Below are 16947 nucleotides of genomic sequence, written 5' to 3'. Positions count from 1 at the left end.
TAGCCACTAACCAAATATGATCCTAATCTATCTACTTCTAAAGCAAAGTGCGAGAAACTCCTTTAAGGTCACCTCTACCAATTGACAATATCACAGAAGTTCCTATGCACATTCTATGAAGGTAGAAATCTATGCTTTCTGCCTTCAAATGGGAATTAGCACGTAAAAATTGGATGAACGACCAAAGAAAAAGTCTCCATGAAGATCTACTGAGACTATTGAAAAGTTTCACTCTGAATATTTGTCAATCAAAGAGGTTAAGTCTTTAGGAGTTCTGCTTGTAAACATATTTTTTTTATGATAGAGTTGTTTGCTTGCGGGGTCTGGAGCAACTTAACTATTGTTGGTCCTTTCTCTCAACTTTACAATATAATTAATAGAAGACAATCTCCCCACATCCACATAATTAATAGAAGACATAGTGCCGCGACTTATTTCGTATTCTGATTACATTCAATTCGGTTTCTTTCAGTGATGGAGATCCACCATGCATACTGAAAAAACCTACTAAGGTACCATGCAGCTGCCATGCATGCCTGATGCTACCAAGCGACAATCTCGTCATTGTGATTTTTTCAGTCTCATTGTGATAATAGAAGATGAACCTTCAATGGCTTAATTACCTACACAAATTTCTTTACGATTTTTCCTGGTGATCAGCTGTATCAGATCCTTGTTGAAGTTGTTCAGCTGAGCAATGGATTCCAAAGGGAAGTTGGAAAATTGTACCGCTGGGCAAAGGGTACTTTATGATTAGACTCACATGTGAAGAGGACTTTGTTAAAATATGGAGTGGTGGTCCATGGAAATTTGAGAACCAAATTCTCATATTGTCGAAATGGGATCCAGACTTTGATCCAGATGTTCAGCTAGCGCATTTCTCACGCTATGGTTTGGGTAAAATTTCCCAAGCTAAAGCAACAATATTGGGATTATGAGATACTAATGTCTATGGGTAGATGCGTGGAATATCCTATCGCCATAGACAAACCGACAGCAGAGGGGGAATATGGGTTCTGTGCTAGTGTTTTGGTGGATTTAGATTTATCAAAACACATCCCAAATCAGATCCTTGTTGAAGTTCCAAATGGCGTGGATTTTATGCAGGAGATTGAGCTCTCAAAACTCCCAAAATTTTATGTTCACTGCAAGTCCCTTGGACACTTGATGAGTGAATGTAAATCACTACAAAAAGAGATGAGAACTGAGAAGGACCCAAACCTGATAAGGAGAAGAGGTCTGAAAATCAAAACAACACTGAAGCTACACATGGAAGAAAAAGAGGTACAGAAACAGGAAGAATAGAAACAAAGAATCCGGGGCATGTGGAACCAAGGACTCACAAGGCATGCCCATCTCTACTAGCTCTGTTATTGAGGATGTGAATGGGAATGTAGTGTCTGAAGTAACACCGGCAACTCTAACAGACTGCAACCAAGAAGCAAGTATACTTACTAGTTACTGCCACAGCCCTCAGGTTGCCACAATGCTTGAAATTGAGCCCACATTAGTCGAGGTGATTGAGCAAGCTGCATTTCCTGTTGCAAAACCTACAATTGCAACTACAGCAATGACCCAAGATACAACAGCAGCGACCCACGCTACAGTTTCTGCAATAGTGGAGAAGGAAGCTCATATGTCGGGCACCATCGGCCATCTTGAAACTGCCATAGCTGGCAACGAGAATGCATTCCCAGACAAAGACTTGAATGCAAAACCAGTTGTTGAGAATCTGGGTTCTCCAAACTATTAGCAAATTATTACTACTGGGGTGCACGCGTGGCTTTGTCAGTGAAAACTGGAAATCGGCTCATTGAACATGTTTTAGTGGTTGTTCATAAGATTAAGTAACTCTAAATTAAAAAGGAAGTTCAAGGTTACAATGAAAAGAATATCTTGCTCCACTCATGAATCTCTAGTTGTCTCTAACTCGCTAAGACTCTAACAGACATTCCAAGAACTTCTAGTGAGGTTCTTGGATTGTGGTGCCTTCTTCCTCGTCACCATTGTTGTATGTTTGCATATATACCTCTTCACCTTCATCCTGATAAAAGAAGTAAAAAGTTTCAGTTAAGGTTGCTATATAATAAGACGTCTACAATGGAAATGAACATGCTCACACACCTCAAAATCATCGTCAGACAAGCAGATCCCCTCCAACTTTGTTTGAAGTTCTTCACCCACTTCTTTAGCATCTTCCACTTGATCCTGTACAATTCAAAAATCGGGATAGTTGTGCGTGCAATTCTTGGCATTTTGACATTCAAATAATTTGCAAGAGATGCAAAATCATACCAGTCCAGATCTTAGTAGCTCAATTCTCTCATGAAGATCAGAAATATGATGAATTAGTGCCTGCAGATTTATAGATGGTGGAAATTACAGGAAGGATTCCCAAAAGCAAGCAAAATAAAGTATCAGCGTCAGAAGAAAGCAATGACGAACATAATAACATTAAGATGTTACCTCCCGTCTCTGAAGCTCGATCGAACGTGCTAATGCCTGCCTCTTTGTCAGTAGATTCTTGGGCCTTATTGCACGCGGACGTTGATAATTTTTTCCACGATAAAAGACGATGGCATAGCCTTTGGTGGTTTTATCCACAGATATTAATATTCCACCACTCTCAGCCTCAAGAGAGATTGCTATGTGCTTCGCCTGGGGGAAATTCCTCCCCCTCACAATTATCTTGACCAGTTCACGATGCTTCCAATGCAAATGCATATTCTCCACCGTCCCATCAAAAACTTCCCTCCTCCCTGTATTACATTATCAGTTTTTTATCTTGTCAGCTATCTGTTAAGAGTCAAGACTGGCAGATGATTACATGTTAATGAGAGAAAGAGATTACCTACAAGCAAGAAAGGCTTCATACTCAAACCCATCTTACGAAACAAAACCCTCTCCTCGTCTGTTATGGTTTCTAAGTCACATGGAAGTTCTGTTGGATTAAGAAACTCCTGAACTTTTCGCAAAGCCTTTTCAGCTTTCTTCACTTTATCCTGCGCCTGTATTTACGCAGAGGAGGGCGTTCAAAAGCAAAAAGTCCGAAGTAACAAAAGATTACTTTATTTCTTCAATCTACAAAGAATTACTCACTCTGATGGAAATGAACTTACACGGGCAAGTTTCTTCTCGAAGTATCTGACTAATGAAGCATGTCTAACCAAAGCAAACTCTCTTTTCATTTTCTCTAGATCCTCACAGCTTGGTTCATTTCCCCAGCACGACTTTGCAGCAAGAGTTTCCGCCAGGGTACCAGCCACCAATGGACCTTTAGCAGCTTTGGCTTTTAAAACGAACAAAGTAGAAGCTCGGTCTCGTGCTATCTCTTCTTCTTCTTGTTGGACCTCTACTAGTTTCTGCCTTTCGAGCAAGACCTCTGTTACAGGAGGTGACAAGAAGTCATTACCCCTGTAAAAGACAATATATTCCTTGTTTCTAGACAGAAGTGTTCCCCCTGTTAATTTCTGCGTCGAATAAAAACTACGGGTCATAAACGGGTAGAACAAGTAGGTTATTACACAAACCGGGGAGCGGAGCAACTACAACATTGGCAAAGAGGAAGGGTGAAAGTCCAAATCATTTCAAACTTGTAACAATAACGACAAGTGTTCTGGCGGGCAAGGTTATGGAGGTCTAGACTAGTGAAACTTTTCTGAACTGAAACATGAGAATCCGACCAGTGCAAAGGGCTTCAAATGGAAAATTGCAAGATAGTGAAGTGTTCGTGTTACATAGATTTCAAGTTAAATATATACCACACGTTTGAATATTAGCATTTAATACAATGTACTTATCTTGTTTTACATTGTGATTGCAGGTGAACAGTATTCACAATTGACACTCCTAGAATACCTAAATAAAATATGATATGGTATAACCTTAAGTTCTTCTGCCATTCTCTCGTTATTGGTATTCAGCACGCCTCGTTTGATGGCAATTTTTGCAATTGCATTTCGTTCCCATAGCTTCACCATAGCAATAGCCAATCCTTGTAGTTCTCTGCTTCTTCCTGTAGGAATTAAATCCTCTTAGAAAGTGACTCTTTAAAAGAAAAAACTATATAAATACAGATAAATTCACAGTGATTAATAAATACCGAGGGCAAAATGAGGAGGCATTGTTCTAGCAAGTCTACGGTATAACGTCGTTCGCGTGTTTCCAAGAACAGGCCTTACTCTATAAGGAAGTATTCTGAATGGAGGTGTGTAACCAGGAATCAGAGAAGGAAGAAGATCTGCGTCAACTGGCAGTGGTTCAGGGCCGGACCAATCTACAAATCGTGGACCCAACTCATCCAGCAGATCATTAAGTTTACCCATAGCCATCAATTCTTTAGATGTATCTTTATATGATTTTGCAGCTCTAGTACATAGAGACCCTTGACTATTAGCTGCATCATTTAATCCTCTATTGTCAACAACATCAGTTGTTGAGTTTTTGAAGGGACTAGTGACATTTCGATTAGCTTGAGTCAGTTTACTGTATTGTTGCACACATGCAAGCATGTAAGTCATTCCCCTGTACAACACAAGTGAACTGCCAGACCTCCAGATCACCAGACCTCCGGTTCTAGTCTGTTAGCATATAAAGGTGATCCGTGTCAGAATTATGGTAACATACAGATAAGTTACGCCAAGGGAAGCTGAGTAATAATTAAACATGGAAAGTCAGAAGTATGAGAATCAACCATTCAACTGTCTCCATGTAAACTACATAGTGTACTACAAACATATAGAGAATATAGCAAAATAATATCAATAAGTAAAATTACCTCTAAGGTATCATGAGTCCTCCTCATGTTAAAGGCAGGAGGTCCTTCAAATTTTAACTTCACCACTTCTTCCTCTCTCCATTTCTCATGGATTCTATCAACCAATGCTTGTGTAACACCTGCTGCTCGACTTTCATTCTTTCCTTCATCCTCAACGAAATATTCCTAAGCCTCCTCAATTCAGTTTCAGGAATCATTTTCTCCGCAACCACAGCTTTATTCCTCCTCCACTTACTTCCATCCACAGAATCATTCCTACTCTCCCATGGTAATTCAATTGAGTCATCTTTTGTACTAAAACCCAAAAAACTACCACCCTCTTCACTGGAATCATCAAATTCTTCATCAAACTCCTCCCTCTTTTCTTCCGTTAATCCCGATGGGCATTCACTGACCTCAACAGATGAACTGGAAATCCTCTCAATTCTCTCTTCCTCCTCAAACTCTCCATCAATGTTACTCGCCCCTTTTCTCGATTCTTCGCAAATTTCACTAGTACTACTTCTTTCCCCAAGTTCATTTCTGGATTTATACTCTCCATTAAAATAACTAACCCCTCTCAAACTTTTCGACACTTTGCGAAATTCATTAACTACATTTTCAGGCTTGGAAACAAACTGAGGTTTTGTTAAACTAGTTCTACTTACCCAAGGAGCTGAACTTAAATGATTTCTCAAAGATAAACTTACATGGTCATCAAGCATTGGAGTCTCCTCATTTTCCTCAGAACACTCAACACACTCTTCTTCTTCCTCTTTCAAATTCTCTACTTCTTCTTCTTCTTGCACTTGCCATGGAAACTTTTTTCTCTGTGACTCAAGTTTAACAGACCACTTGTCACGAACTTGTTCATAAAAATTTGGTCTAAGCTTCTGCTTCTTTTTCACTCTCTTGGGCTCTTCTTCTGTTTGATAAGAAGTTGAAGAACAAGAGGTTTTGAGGTTAAGAGTTTTGAAACTGTTTATAGTTTGAAGGTATAGAAATGAAACACATGGAGAGAAAGAAGAAGAAAGTGTGTTAAAAGAAGGTGATGGATTGTAAGAAGTGGAAGAAAGATGCATTTTTTAGCTCACTCCATTAAACTTCAGTTTTGTTATCTGAAAAAAAAAAAAAAACCGATATTTTAGTAACACATGTTTCCGATATATCGGACCACTGGTTTCACGATTTTAATTATAGTAGCGAAATGTTGTAGAAATATCAGAAGGAAAAATTTGCGGCCAATACACATTTTGCATAGAGGAAAAAGGATGGATACGAGCATTTTTTTTCACACAAATTAAGCTGGCTAAATGAATTCTACATCATAATTTCAGTAAAATGTGTACTGTACAGTAAAGCAAACTCGAAAAGTCTTGTCGAGTACTCGAGTCTAAGAAAAATTGCAAACCACTAAACCTATCAGTTAATTCTTATATTTTTCTTTCCTGTTTGTACTAGTTCGAGTACAATGTTACATTATCCATAATAAATTCCTACACATGAATTCTACTCACATGAATTAACTACATGCATGCTCTAAACAAATGGAAAATTAGAAGAAGAAAACGCCTACTACATCTAGCAGTTTGTAAGTGTAAATTGAGAAACAACTTCTTTTAGTTCATGTTCAGGAAAATTCTCCTGTGGGACTGTCTCCTCTCTTAGGACTAGATCCTCAGTCTCTTCTCCATCAATTATTTTGTTCCTGCAAAAAAAAAAAAAATAAAAATAGATCCAATTAGTCCCTCGTAAATATACTATTATCTAAATTAGTTTTGTTTCCCTGTGTATTTTTGTACAGTAATATAAATGCTAGGCAAAGCGATCAAAACATTTGCTTTGGGCCCAAACCAAAACAAAAAATATGGGCCTATTATAGGCACAAAACAATAAATTTTATAATAAAGAGTTCAATTAGTTGCCACTTATTTATGACAAAAAAATAAACCAACCATATTTAAGAAAAAACTAAACACACGATTTCAATTAATCCATCAATACCTGAGAACCCAATCTTTATATTAAAACTCTTTGACAATATTTACCCCAAATAAAACTCTTCTATCAAATAACAAAATCACTCACAATTCCCGATAATCCAAATACTCTTTAAAAATAAAAAATATTAAACTTTAAAACCAACTCACAATTAAAAAACCTTGAAACCTCACAATTAAAACCCAAACTCTTATCTATATATAAAAAATAAATAAAACTCATTAAAAACAAAAACTTACAATCCCTAAAACCAACTCCTTATTAAATTATTTGGCAATACTTATCCCACTCCCACTCATTACAAACAATTAAAAAAAAAAAAAAACACTAAACCAACTCATAATTAAAAAAATCTAAAATTTTTTCTATATTTAAAAAAACAAATAAAACGTATTTGACAAATAACAAAATCACTTACAATCCCCAAGAACCCAGCTCCTTATTAAACTCTTTGGCAATACTTACCCTACTTGTTACAAACAATTAAAAAAAAACAAAAAACATTAAACCAACTCACAATTAAAAAATCCAAACTTTTATCTATATCTAAAAAAAACAAATAAAACTCTTTTGTCAAATAACAAAATCACTCATAATCCCCAAACTCTTTGACAATACTTGCCCCACTCGTTATAAACAATTAAAAAAAAAACACACTAAACCAACTCACAATTAAAAAACCTAAATTTTTATCTATATCTAAAAAAACAAATAAAACTCATCTGCAAAATAACAAAATCACTCACAATCCCCGAGAACCCAACTCCTTATTTAACTCTTTAGCAATACTTACCCCACTTCCATTCGTTACAAACAATTAAAAAAAAAAAAAACACTAAATCAAGTCACAATTAAAAAACCCAAAATTTTATTTATATCTAAAAAAATAAATAAAACTCATTTGACAAATAACAAAATCACTTACAATCCCCGAGAACCCAACTCCTTATTAAACTATTTAGCAATACTTACCCCACTCCCACTTGTTACAAACAATTAAAAAAAAAACACTAAACCAACTGACAATTAAAAAATCCAAACTTTTATCTATATCTAAAAAAACAAATAAAACTTATCTGCCAAATAACAAAATCACTCACAATCCCCGAGAACCCAACTCCTTATTAAACTCTTTCGCAATACTTATCCCCACTCATTACAAACAATTAAAAAAATATATTAAACCAACTCACAATTAAAAAATCCAAACTTTTATCTATATCTAAAAAAACAAATAAAACTCTTCTGTCAAATAACAAAATCACTTCACTCGCTCTCTCTTGGATTATATTGAATAACACAAGTTTAAAAAAAAAAAAAAAGTAACATTAACGCATATAAGGCTACATTCTATTGTTTTGTTTTAGGCCACCAAAATGTCAGGGCCGACACTCGGTAATGTACTACAGTGAATTTAATCTTGCGCACAAGGCAATTACCATATCCTACAACAAGTGGTGCCTTTTATTCTAAGTTCCATCCAGAATTTTGGTACCTTCTCCCGAAAAAAGTTGCTAGATAAATCGTAACTAATCTTTACTACGTGTTTGCAGCCTCATCATTGTGAACATTTTTCATCTTTACTACGTGTTTGCAGCCTCATCATTGTGAACATTTTCTCATCTTTACTACGTGTTTGCAGCCTCATCATTATGAACATTTTCTCTCCTAATATCATGGGTGTAGCACCCTAATCTTATATCTGTCCAACATTCTACACATCTACATTGAGGGAGTGGAAACTGGACAGCTCTGTTTTCGAGTACGGAGAAATTGTAAAAGAAAAAACGAGGAAAAAACTGTACAAGATGGTGAGGATAACTCATAACTAAACAAAACGTCAACTAAATCTCAAATAGACAAAACGTCAACTAAATCTCAAATAGCAGTACGCCACAAGAGTTTCATCTTCTTCTAAGCCAGCACCATTTATATTACTATCTATTTTTATTTTTTTGGCTGTTAATATTATGGATATAACCTAAAACATTCATCTTTTTAATAAGATAAAGAAAACCTTATCCAAAATACACCATAAATACAATTTATTTGTGAACCTAGTTGATACAATTTATGTAGTTTAATAACCATCATGAACAAAAAAAAAAAATTTTCAATATTAACGTACCCTTTCTAAAGATTCAAAAATTATGAACATTTTCTCTCCTAATATTATGGGCGTAGCACCCGTAATCTTATATCTGTCCAACATTTTACATATCTAAATTGAGTGGAAACTTGGAAACTGAACCCTATTTCGATATAAAAACGAGTTTGGTGAATAACTCATAGCTAAACAAAACGTCAACCAAATCAATACCCTACTGTTTGATATAACCTAAAACATTCATCTTTTTAATAAGATAATAAAACCTTAAATACACAATGTGGTATAAAAAATGAGCAAAAATATCTAGTTGAGTCCCTTTTCAATATTAACGTACGTACCTGCATTCTAAAGCAAGAGCTTGATCAAACATTCCTATAAATGAAGAAGAACACGATCCATCCGCGGCAGGACTAATCATAATTGGATCTGATTCTTGTAGAACCAATGAAGTATATCCTTGATTAGGACTATCATTAATAAAAAATGGTGTCATCTGTTCTTCATACTGATCAGGAGAAACAAATAAAGGAACATCCATTTTTTCTTCATTCATTTGAACTTGCTCGCGGCATCTGGCTAATTGATGAAGAACAAGCTCAAGCTCAGATTGGTAGCAAGCAATCTGATGGTGAAAATTACGGATAATCATATGAGACCCTCCAACTGGATCTTTTCCACGAGCATCTGCTTCATATATCATACTCTGCATGGCTTCATCTTTTTCATACCGACTATTAAGACTACGAAGAACCTTTAATATGTTGCTTACGCCAAAAAGCTTATGAACATTGAGAAATTGTGTTTGATGAGTGGGAGGAAAATATGGTGCTAAGGTACAATCAGGTTGGCATTTTCTTCTTTGATATTTGCATGCAGCACAAGCTTGTGTTCCACTGTTACTGTTTCTGGGTACATTCATGAATGAAAGATTTTATTCTTTTTTCTCTGTTTTTTCGCTGGTTGTGGTGGGATTTTCGGCAGGGTTTCCGGTATGATGTTGATTATTGCTTTCATGAAGGAAAAAAAGAAGAGAAAAAAATGAGGAAACATGTGAGATATATTTTGATATTAGCTGCTAGGTGCCAAGGTGTTGCTATGAAGGGTCACATTACCATTGATGTTATTGATATATGAGTATCTCTATGAGATTAAGTTTCACATTCATTGAGATGTTCAAAACAAATCGAATCTATGGTGTGAAATTTTTAATTAAAATGTGATAAGAAGAGAAGTTTCCTACAGAGACATTCATATATTTTGGTTAAAATGAAGAGTCCGGTTTCCCAGTTTCCAAGTTTAGCAGATCTCTAACAGATCAATTTTAGATTCGTAGAATATAAGCTTGTTAAAGGCTTAAAGCATATGGATTATCCAATATACTGGGACCATCAATTTTTAGACATCTAAATTAGCCCCAAAAAAACGGTATAATTATCTCACCCCGAAATAACATCATTTTAGCTAACGAAATCTGGTTCATGTCTGGAAATATAATGACCACCTCTTTTAATATGGTGTGGCTTCTCCCAATTTTTGAGTACAGCACAAGATTATAAAGCGTGTGGCAAGCACAAGCTTAATTGTTAGATACTTAGATCCAAGTTTAGTCTAAAACTCTAAATTCAAGTCTGTCTAAATCTTCAGTTTGTTACATCACAAATCTATGAATGTAAATATATGAAAATTCAATGTAGATTTGGAATGAGATATATCTATTTTGATGCAAATATATCAATTGCTCAATTGTCCCTTAGCCCATCCGTGGTATGTCCCTGCTGAAAAATGTAATCTCCAAAACATGTACTCTGAAACTTCAACAAATTGTAATGCAAAAACCGAAATTCCAATATATTCCAACTAAACTTGGGAAGTTATATTTTTTTCAACCCGAAATATTTGACAAAATTTTAAAATTCCGTTTAAAATCACGGACTATGATAAAGACTGAGAATATAAGTGCACGACCAAATAATCTAGGGTGTGTTTCGCAACTAAGATTTTCGGGTAGAATTCATAATATATTTCCGAAAATTAAAAATCACCCTGTTTGGCAATCTTTTATGCACTATAATGGAAACCTCAAATATCCAAAATCAAGAAATTGTAAGTTTCTATAGAAACAAAAACTTAAGATTTATATATATTCAAGAATTTTAACTACTTGAGATTGTAAGTATTAGAATTATATTTTCAATTCCAATTCCAAAAGAAAACTTCCAAACATACTCTCTAAATACTTCAAAAAAAAAAATGCATTCGGGACAAAAACCAATAATGCTACACAAACATGCTAATTTGACCTATTTAACCGACCAAAATTCTATAACAACACACACTTTTGAACCGAATGAGTGAACAAACTGATGTGACACTCATCAGGCAGGAGTGCGTGTGTATTTTTCCAAAAGTACTGCAAATCAAGATCTCTCTACTTGCCACGTCAGTGTGTTCACAAATTTCGGTTTATTTTTTGTGTTGGTGTATAGAAAGACTTTTTAACCGAACCTACTATTTTGACCTACTTAACCAACTTACGTATCCATATGTATTAGAATGCAAAAGTAGGTCTGTGTACACTACGCACTAAACAATGTAGCGGTTACATAGGTAATCTTCTACTAATCATATACAAGTACTACATTAAACCAGATTAAAATATTGGTCAAACATGCCGTCTCATTTGCAATGGTTACTTCATTTCTTCAGCCATAAGAAGTTGGAAGTTGGAAGGAAGGATATATACGATGATGTGGCTGTTGGAAGTTGGAAGGATATATATGATGATGTGGCTGAATGAGTACGTGTAGGTGCACACAAAGAAAAAAAGTATAATGCCCGAAGACTAGTTTAGTTGGTAGTCTTGGATTTGGTAGGTAGCATACATCGAACGAAATTTGAAAGTTGGCCTTATTTGAATTATTTCTTCTTCAAAATGAGCAGTCAATTCGGGCTATTGGGGTCATGTGATGTTAGAACTTAAAAACATATATATATATGATTACTGGTGCACGATACATCTGCTATATTGTGGCATCAGCGACAATTCTTGTCATAGCTTCTTGGAAGGCTGGTCTGTCCCATTCACTTTCCTACAAAATGATACAAAAACATTTAAGCATACAATCTTCCTGCTGGTTTCCATAAAAGTGTTTTTTTCTTTAATTTTATTTTCATGAGAACCACCAACCATATTTTGTGATTCCGAATGAAAACTTCGAATTCCATCTGAAATTTTAGTTTTTCAAAAAAATAGAATTCCAAATATAAAATTGAAATATCCGAATGTGATAGAAGTCGAAATTTAATAAATTTCACATTTTGAATTTATCAAAATTCCAAAATTTTCAAAATTCCAAACTATGCCACCAACTAATTCCTTCAAAATTAATATCTTACACTGCAATTTGAAATGAGTTGAATAAAAATAAAATGAGTCATGCACTCATCATAAATGCAGTAGATTTAGTCTTTTTAATTTTTTTTCTTTGTTTTCTCTCTAAAAGACTAGTATATTAAGTATCCTGCCCGTTATATAAACTACACTTATATGAACTCCAAAAAATCTCCACCCTCTACAGCCATGAATTAGAAGTTTATTTTTGGAGGAGATGTTCTCCCCACAATATAGATGAAAAAAATCAACACATTTTGAAGATGTGTCAAAATTAGCTTACAATGTTATAAAATTATCCAACTGTCCAGATTTTTCAAATTTCAAAACAACTTTTAATAAGATTAAATATTTTTTGTAGAAAGATTATCCATTATGAGAAGACTATTTTCACCAAAAATCAGTCCTCAATTTATCTTATAAATTCACTTTTGGTGGTGGAATTCATATAACGGGCTCGATTAAGTCTTGTTCGTCTTTTTTTTTGTTCTTTGAATTGAAAATGACCAACATTTTTTGCTACAAATATTTTTGAAATGTCTGGTATATTATATATGCTTTTTGAATAATGTGTTAAATAGGGATATTGGAATCAAATGGTTTTGGATAACTAGAGACCAAACATTCTGACAGCAAAAAAACATTCTAGTTACATGATTATTTATTTATTTATTTAAACTAACAAATCTTTTAAACTATGTCTTTGATGGGAAATTGTATATACCTTTTCTTATTCAGTATTAGACCGATGCTAGACAAATGATTTGAGGATCGACTATACGATAGACGGAACAATTGCAAATGCACGATAAAAGAACTGCAATCGATGGATATATATCATGTTACTTAACAATTCGAATCGAAGGGAAAAAAAAATAGTTTATGTAAAACAAATAAAAATGTAGTTTAGTAGCTAGGTTTCAATATTTCACAAGTATTTATTAATATATAATAAGATTTTTTTGTTTTTGGCCCATGTGATAATAGAGTAATTAGACTTTGATCCATCCTTAATTTAATATTAGGTTTTGGCCCATTGAAAATTTCTCACCATCACTTCTCAAAGTTTCTTAATGGTCAACAAGATGGAAGGTTTGTCAATGTGCCAAGACTTAATATTGAATTAAGGGTGGGCCAAAGTCTAATTACCTATTATCACGCACATCGACCAAAAACACAAAAGCCCTATATATCATGTAGTTTGAGTAGCTAGTTGAAGTTGTTCAAATTTTATAATTATGTAGTAATTAGTTAACTCTATATGATTGATCATCTTACTCATGTGTCCATGTATACATACCTTTAGTTTCAGTCTTAAGATAATTCGGTTGGTCGAGCTAGTCTGTATCCCCGCGGCGTCTGCATTCATGAATACCAAGCTAACTTCCTTCATCAGCTTAAGAAATTCTAGTATGTCAATAATCAAATCCACAATGTTGCAGTTTCCCCTGATAGTCACCCGTAGGTCGATCTCTTGCTCTTGAGATGTCGATTCAGAGACTTGAATGATCTGAACATCAAAATTTTCATTCAAAGAACCTGTTACAGCTTCTTCACTGGCACCTACTGCATGCAGTGCTCTTGCTTCTAACAAATTATTCTTTTTCTTGAGCTCCAAAACTTCATTTTTCAGACCGCTTAAGTAATCGAGAGTACTAGAGAGCACTGACGCCTTATCTTTCTGCGAAATTAAATAAACAATATTACGATGTGAGTAAATCATATCAGCATCGCTGTTCAAGCTGTTAATTTATGTTATAGTGGCACATTCACCATAACCGCCATTGGAGCAAGAACAATAATATGGTACACTATAACACTATAATAAGTTTTCAGGGACACATGCATTAGATTATCAGAAGGAAGGTTTCGTATCACACAAAGCCTAAACTCTTTGTACAGAAGACTAATTAAGTGAATACCAAGTCTAGCGTGTTATCCTTTTGATTTTATCCAAGAAGTTTATAAGAGTAAAGTTAGTGTCACAAAGATAGTGTTTTGATCCTCTACCTTGGAACCAGGAGGAAGTAGTGACCTCAATTCCTGAAAGCTTTCGTTAAGCTTCTCCCTTCGCTTGCGCTCTGAAAGTTTATGGTGCAACTGAGAGCTTGACTGATGAGGGATTCCCTGTGCTAATTCTTGTCTCCAACCTAGATCAATGTTTCTCATGATAGAAATTGCGCGCTTAATCATGTTCTGCTTACCTGAATTCACTTTCGTTGGAATATTTGGGCCTAGAGATGAGGTATATTCCTTGAAAGCACCTGTTTTTGGACTAGCATTATGGGAGTTGTAGATATTAGTTTGTATAGGTTGACTATAAGATGAAGATGAAGATGAAGGAGAAGACATAACGGCAAGCATAGCTCTAGCCATTGCCGCATTATCACTCTCTGGATTTAGATATTGTGTACGAAGAGGATTGTAGACTTCCATGGCTGGCAGCTGGTGTGGTAGCATTGCAGTGGATGTGGGTCTTATTGGTTGCTCAATCTGTACTCCCTTGATGAATTCGGGTGTGTAAGAAGTGCTTGGCATGTTGAGAAAAAGAGGTGAACTCTCTGGACTACCTACTGATAATGATCTCAATGATGAAGAGGACGATGAGGGCTTGTCCTGATCTGGTGGGAGAGGAAGCTCTTTAGACTGAAATTGTTGGAACCAGTTGTTTATCTCCATTTTCATGTTAACCTGCTCAGTAAGCAGCCATTTTGAGAAAAAAATATTACCACATAACTCAGAATGATTATATTCAATGGTATGGCAAAAATAAGTACTATAAAAGATAATTGTACCGGAATCATCATGGGCATGCCTATTTCAATCTCTCCATTTCTGCAGCTCAAGAATGCTATACTCTAGTACATTAAATGTTTAAGATCGACATTCAATAAAAACCTCGAATACAAATACAGTACACTAACTAGATTGTAAAGATATCATTTGATTTGAACAAACCTTGATCCTTGCTTCCTGCGCAATTAGAAGAACACAAGCTGATCGATAAGCATTTGTTCATTTATAAACAAGCCCCTTTAATCATGGAAACACTTTGTTATACATGTAATACCTGATAGAATCGTCGCTGATATTCATTTGAAGTTCTTCTCCGAAGTTCTAGTTCATGTAGCTCTAAATAAGGAATCCCCTCCTTAAAAGCAAGACCAGGGACAAAACTGAAACGATATAACAAGTTTATTAAGCATATTTATATACATGCATCATCAACTAACTAAAAGGAAAAAACAAAATATATATATGGTTCTCAAAACTAAGAAAAGTTCATCAATACCCATTATCAATACTGTGTAGTGTTTGCCTATAAGCATTGAATAGCGTTTGAGTAAAACTTCCTGAAGAGGATGAAGAGCTGCTTTCCTCCTTATACCAACCGTCGATGGAGAATAGACGACTAACAAAAATAACCAAGTTATACAAAGATTAACTTAGATGAACAAGAGAGCTAGACAGAGTGAAAAAGAAATAAGAATGGAAGTGTACTCTGGTAAGAGAGGAACATAGGACCATAAGCACATATAACTACAACCAATACTTTGAGCCAGGGTTTTAACAAAGTGGGAGCGTGCTTCTACGTCAAGGCAGAAAACAGCATCCATATGTGGTAGAGTATAGTATCTCTAACGCTACAGCATGAGATTTTTCATGAACTCCTTGAATCTCTAGTCCATCTCTTTGTCTTTGTTTATTTCTATATGTTCTATGTCATGGAATAATAATCTGTGTAAAGTTGGTAGAGACATAGAGGAATAAGTCTTGTATGAAGAGAGATCGAATGATGTGGAGATGCAAAGAGTCTAGAGATTATGTGGCAAAGAGGGGACTGTTGAAAATTACTTCCAAGAGAAGAATATTTAGCTAGAGGGTAGGGTTGTATACTTGTATTGAATTCTAGATGAGAGAAGGCATTCATAGACAGGAAAGTGAAGAGTCAAAGTCTAGGCTGGGGAAGATTCGAACTTGAAGAATCGTCAAAGGAGGAGGCCAAGGGGACGTGACATCTCTCAATTTTCTACCCTTTCCATTTTGTCCTTTCCAAGGTTCTAAAACTTGACTGATTGTATTTAGCAACTTCCATGTTCCAAGATTTCGAATTCAGAATAAATTTGTGGACAAGCAACTGTTTGCTGTCCACAAGACCTCAGCATTTTATTGGGGGAGTGGCTGCCCAAAAAACCTGTACCTACTGCCCCAAAAAACTGTTAACCAATAGAAATGTGCTGAGTCTGTCCACAAATTCGAACTCTTTCGAATTGGCTGAAAAACCAAAACCCACAATTTTGGACCTCACCAGAATATCAAATTATTAATGTCGAAGTTTATAGTATGTCTCCTCATATACTGGAACTCTCAAGTACCATAGTATCCCACAAATTTGCAAAATATGTTAAACTTTGCTAGTTTGTTTGTCACTGACTAATTCGGCTAATTCATAAGCAGCCAAGACTGAGTCGCTTAAAAATCGATCAAGACTATTCCATTGCGACTCAAATTTTCCTAGTTAACATTTATGATTGTTGTCACTTCTCACCTTTGTTCTTCTCCAACTTTGTTCATTTTGATACCTCTAACCCCTAGCTTCCTACAGGCTACTCATGTATGAGCCTGTGGGCATGAATAAAGTCCTAAACCTTCCAAGGTCTTGCCAGTAGACCATTGACATGCTCTCCT

The 16947-nt window shown here is 35.3% G+C and overlaps 3 protein-coding genes across 4 annotated transcripts; all 3 read right to left on the bottom strand.

Annotated features, from left to right (window-relative positions):
• Positions 1-1822: 1822 nt before the first annotated feature.
• On the bottom strand, positions 1823-5891 carry LOC147507090 (CRM-domain containing factor CFM3, chloroplastic/mitochondrial-like). Its single transcript, XM_086599823.1, is given in 10 exon segments — positions 1823-2044; positions 2125-2208; positions 2296-2355; positions 2467-2759; positions 2852-3008; positions 3120-3470; positions 3885-4015; positions 4103-4580; positions 4778-4905; positions 4908-5891. Coding segments are annotated over 10 exon segments (2694 nt in total). The 5' UTR covers positions 5839-5891; the 3' UTR covers positions 1823-1963.
• Positions 5892-6062: 171 nt separating this feature from the next.
• LOC147507089 (LOB domain-containing protein 19-like) lies at positions 6063-10539 on the bottom strand. The gene is made up of 2 exons (XM_086599829.1): positions 9206-10539; positions 6063-6464 (listed from the first exon to the last, which is right to left on the bottom strand). The coding sequence occupies exons 1-2, from the start codon at positions 9784-9786 to the stop codon at positions 6338-6340; spliced, it is 708 nt and encodes a 235-aa protein (XP_086455955.1). The 5' UTR covers positions 9787-10539; the 3' UTR covers positions 6063-6337.
• An 876-nt stretch (positions 10540-11415) lies between these two features.
• LOC147507088 (basic helix-loop-helix (bHLH) DNA-binding family protein) lies at positions 11416-16299 on the bottom strand. 2 transcript variants are annotated; one of them, XR_015217539.1, is made up of 9 exons: positions 15760-16299; positions 15551-15670; positions 15329-15434; positions 15217-15231; positions 15054-15116; positions 14269-14949; positions 13559-13939; positions 12983-13075; positions 11416-11956 (listed from the first exon to the last, which is right to left on the bottom strand). XR_015217539.1 is itself a non-coding variant. In XM_086599822.1 (8 exons), the coding sequence occupies exons 1-8, from the start codon at positions 15873-15875 to the stop codon at positions 11888-11890; spliced, it is 1551 nt and encodes a 516-aa protein (XP_086455948.1). In that variant the 5' UTR covers positions 15876-16299; the 3' UTR covers positions 11416-11887. The 2 variants fall into 2 exon arrangements, 1 of the variants encoding a protein (XP_086455948.1); XM_086599822.1 differs by lacking the exon at positions 12983-13075.
• Positions 16300-16947: the final 648 nt, after the last annotated feature.

This window comes from Coptis chinensis, chromosome 3, assembly GCF_015680905.1.
Source record: "Coptis chinensis isolate HL-2020 chromosome 3, ASM1568090v1, whole genome shotgun sequence".
Taxonomy (NCBI): Eukaryota; Viridiplantae; Streptophyta; class Magnoliopsida; order Ranunculales; family Ranunculaceae; genus Coptis; species Coptis chinensis.
The sequence above is the reverse complement of the archived record's forward strand: the minus strand, read 5'-3'. Positions and strand labels throughout refer to the sequence as shown.

Excerpts from the sequence above, each read along its gene's own strand:
- LOC147507089 (XM_086599829.1), bottom strand. The coding sequence starts at position 9,786 with ATGAATGTACCCAGAAACAGTAACAGTGGAACACAAGCTTGTGCTGCA. Across the intron at positions 6,465-9,205 it reads GCTCTTGCTTTAGAATGCAG|GAACAAAATAATTGATGGAG; the intron begins GTACGTACGTTA and ends TTTTTTTTGCAG.
- LOC147507088 (XM_086599822.1), bottom strand. The coding sequence starts at position 15,875 with ATGGATGCTGTTTTCTGCCTTGACGTAGAAGCACGCTCCCACTTTGTT. Across the intron at positions 15,671-15,759 it reads TATGTTCCTCTCTTACCAGA|TCGTCTATTCTCCATCGACG; the intron begins GTACACTTCCAT and ends TATTTTTGTTAG. Across the intron at positions 15,435-15,550 it reads CTACACAGTATTGATAATGG|TTTTGTCCCTGGTCTTGCTT; the intron begins GTATTGATGAAC and ends ATATCGTTTCAG.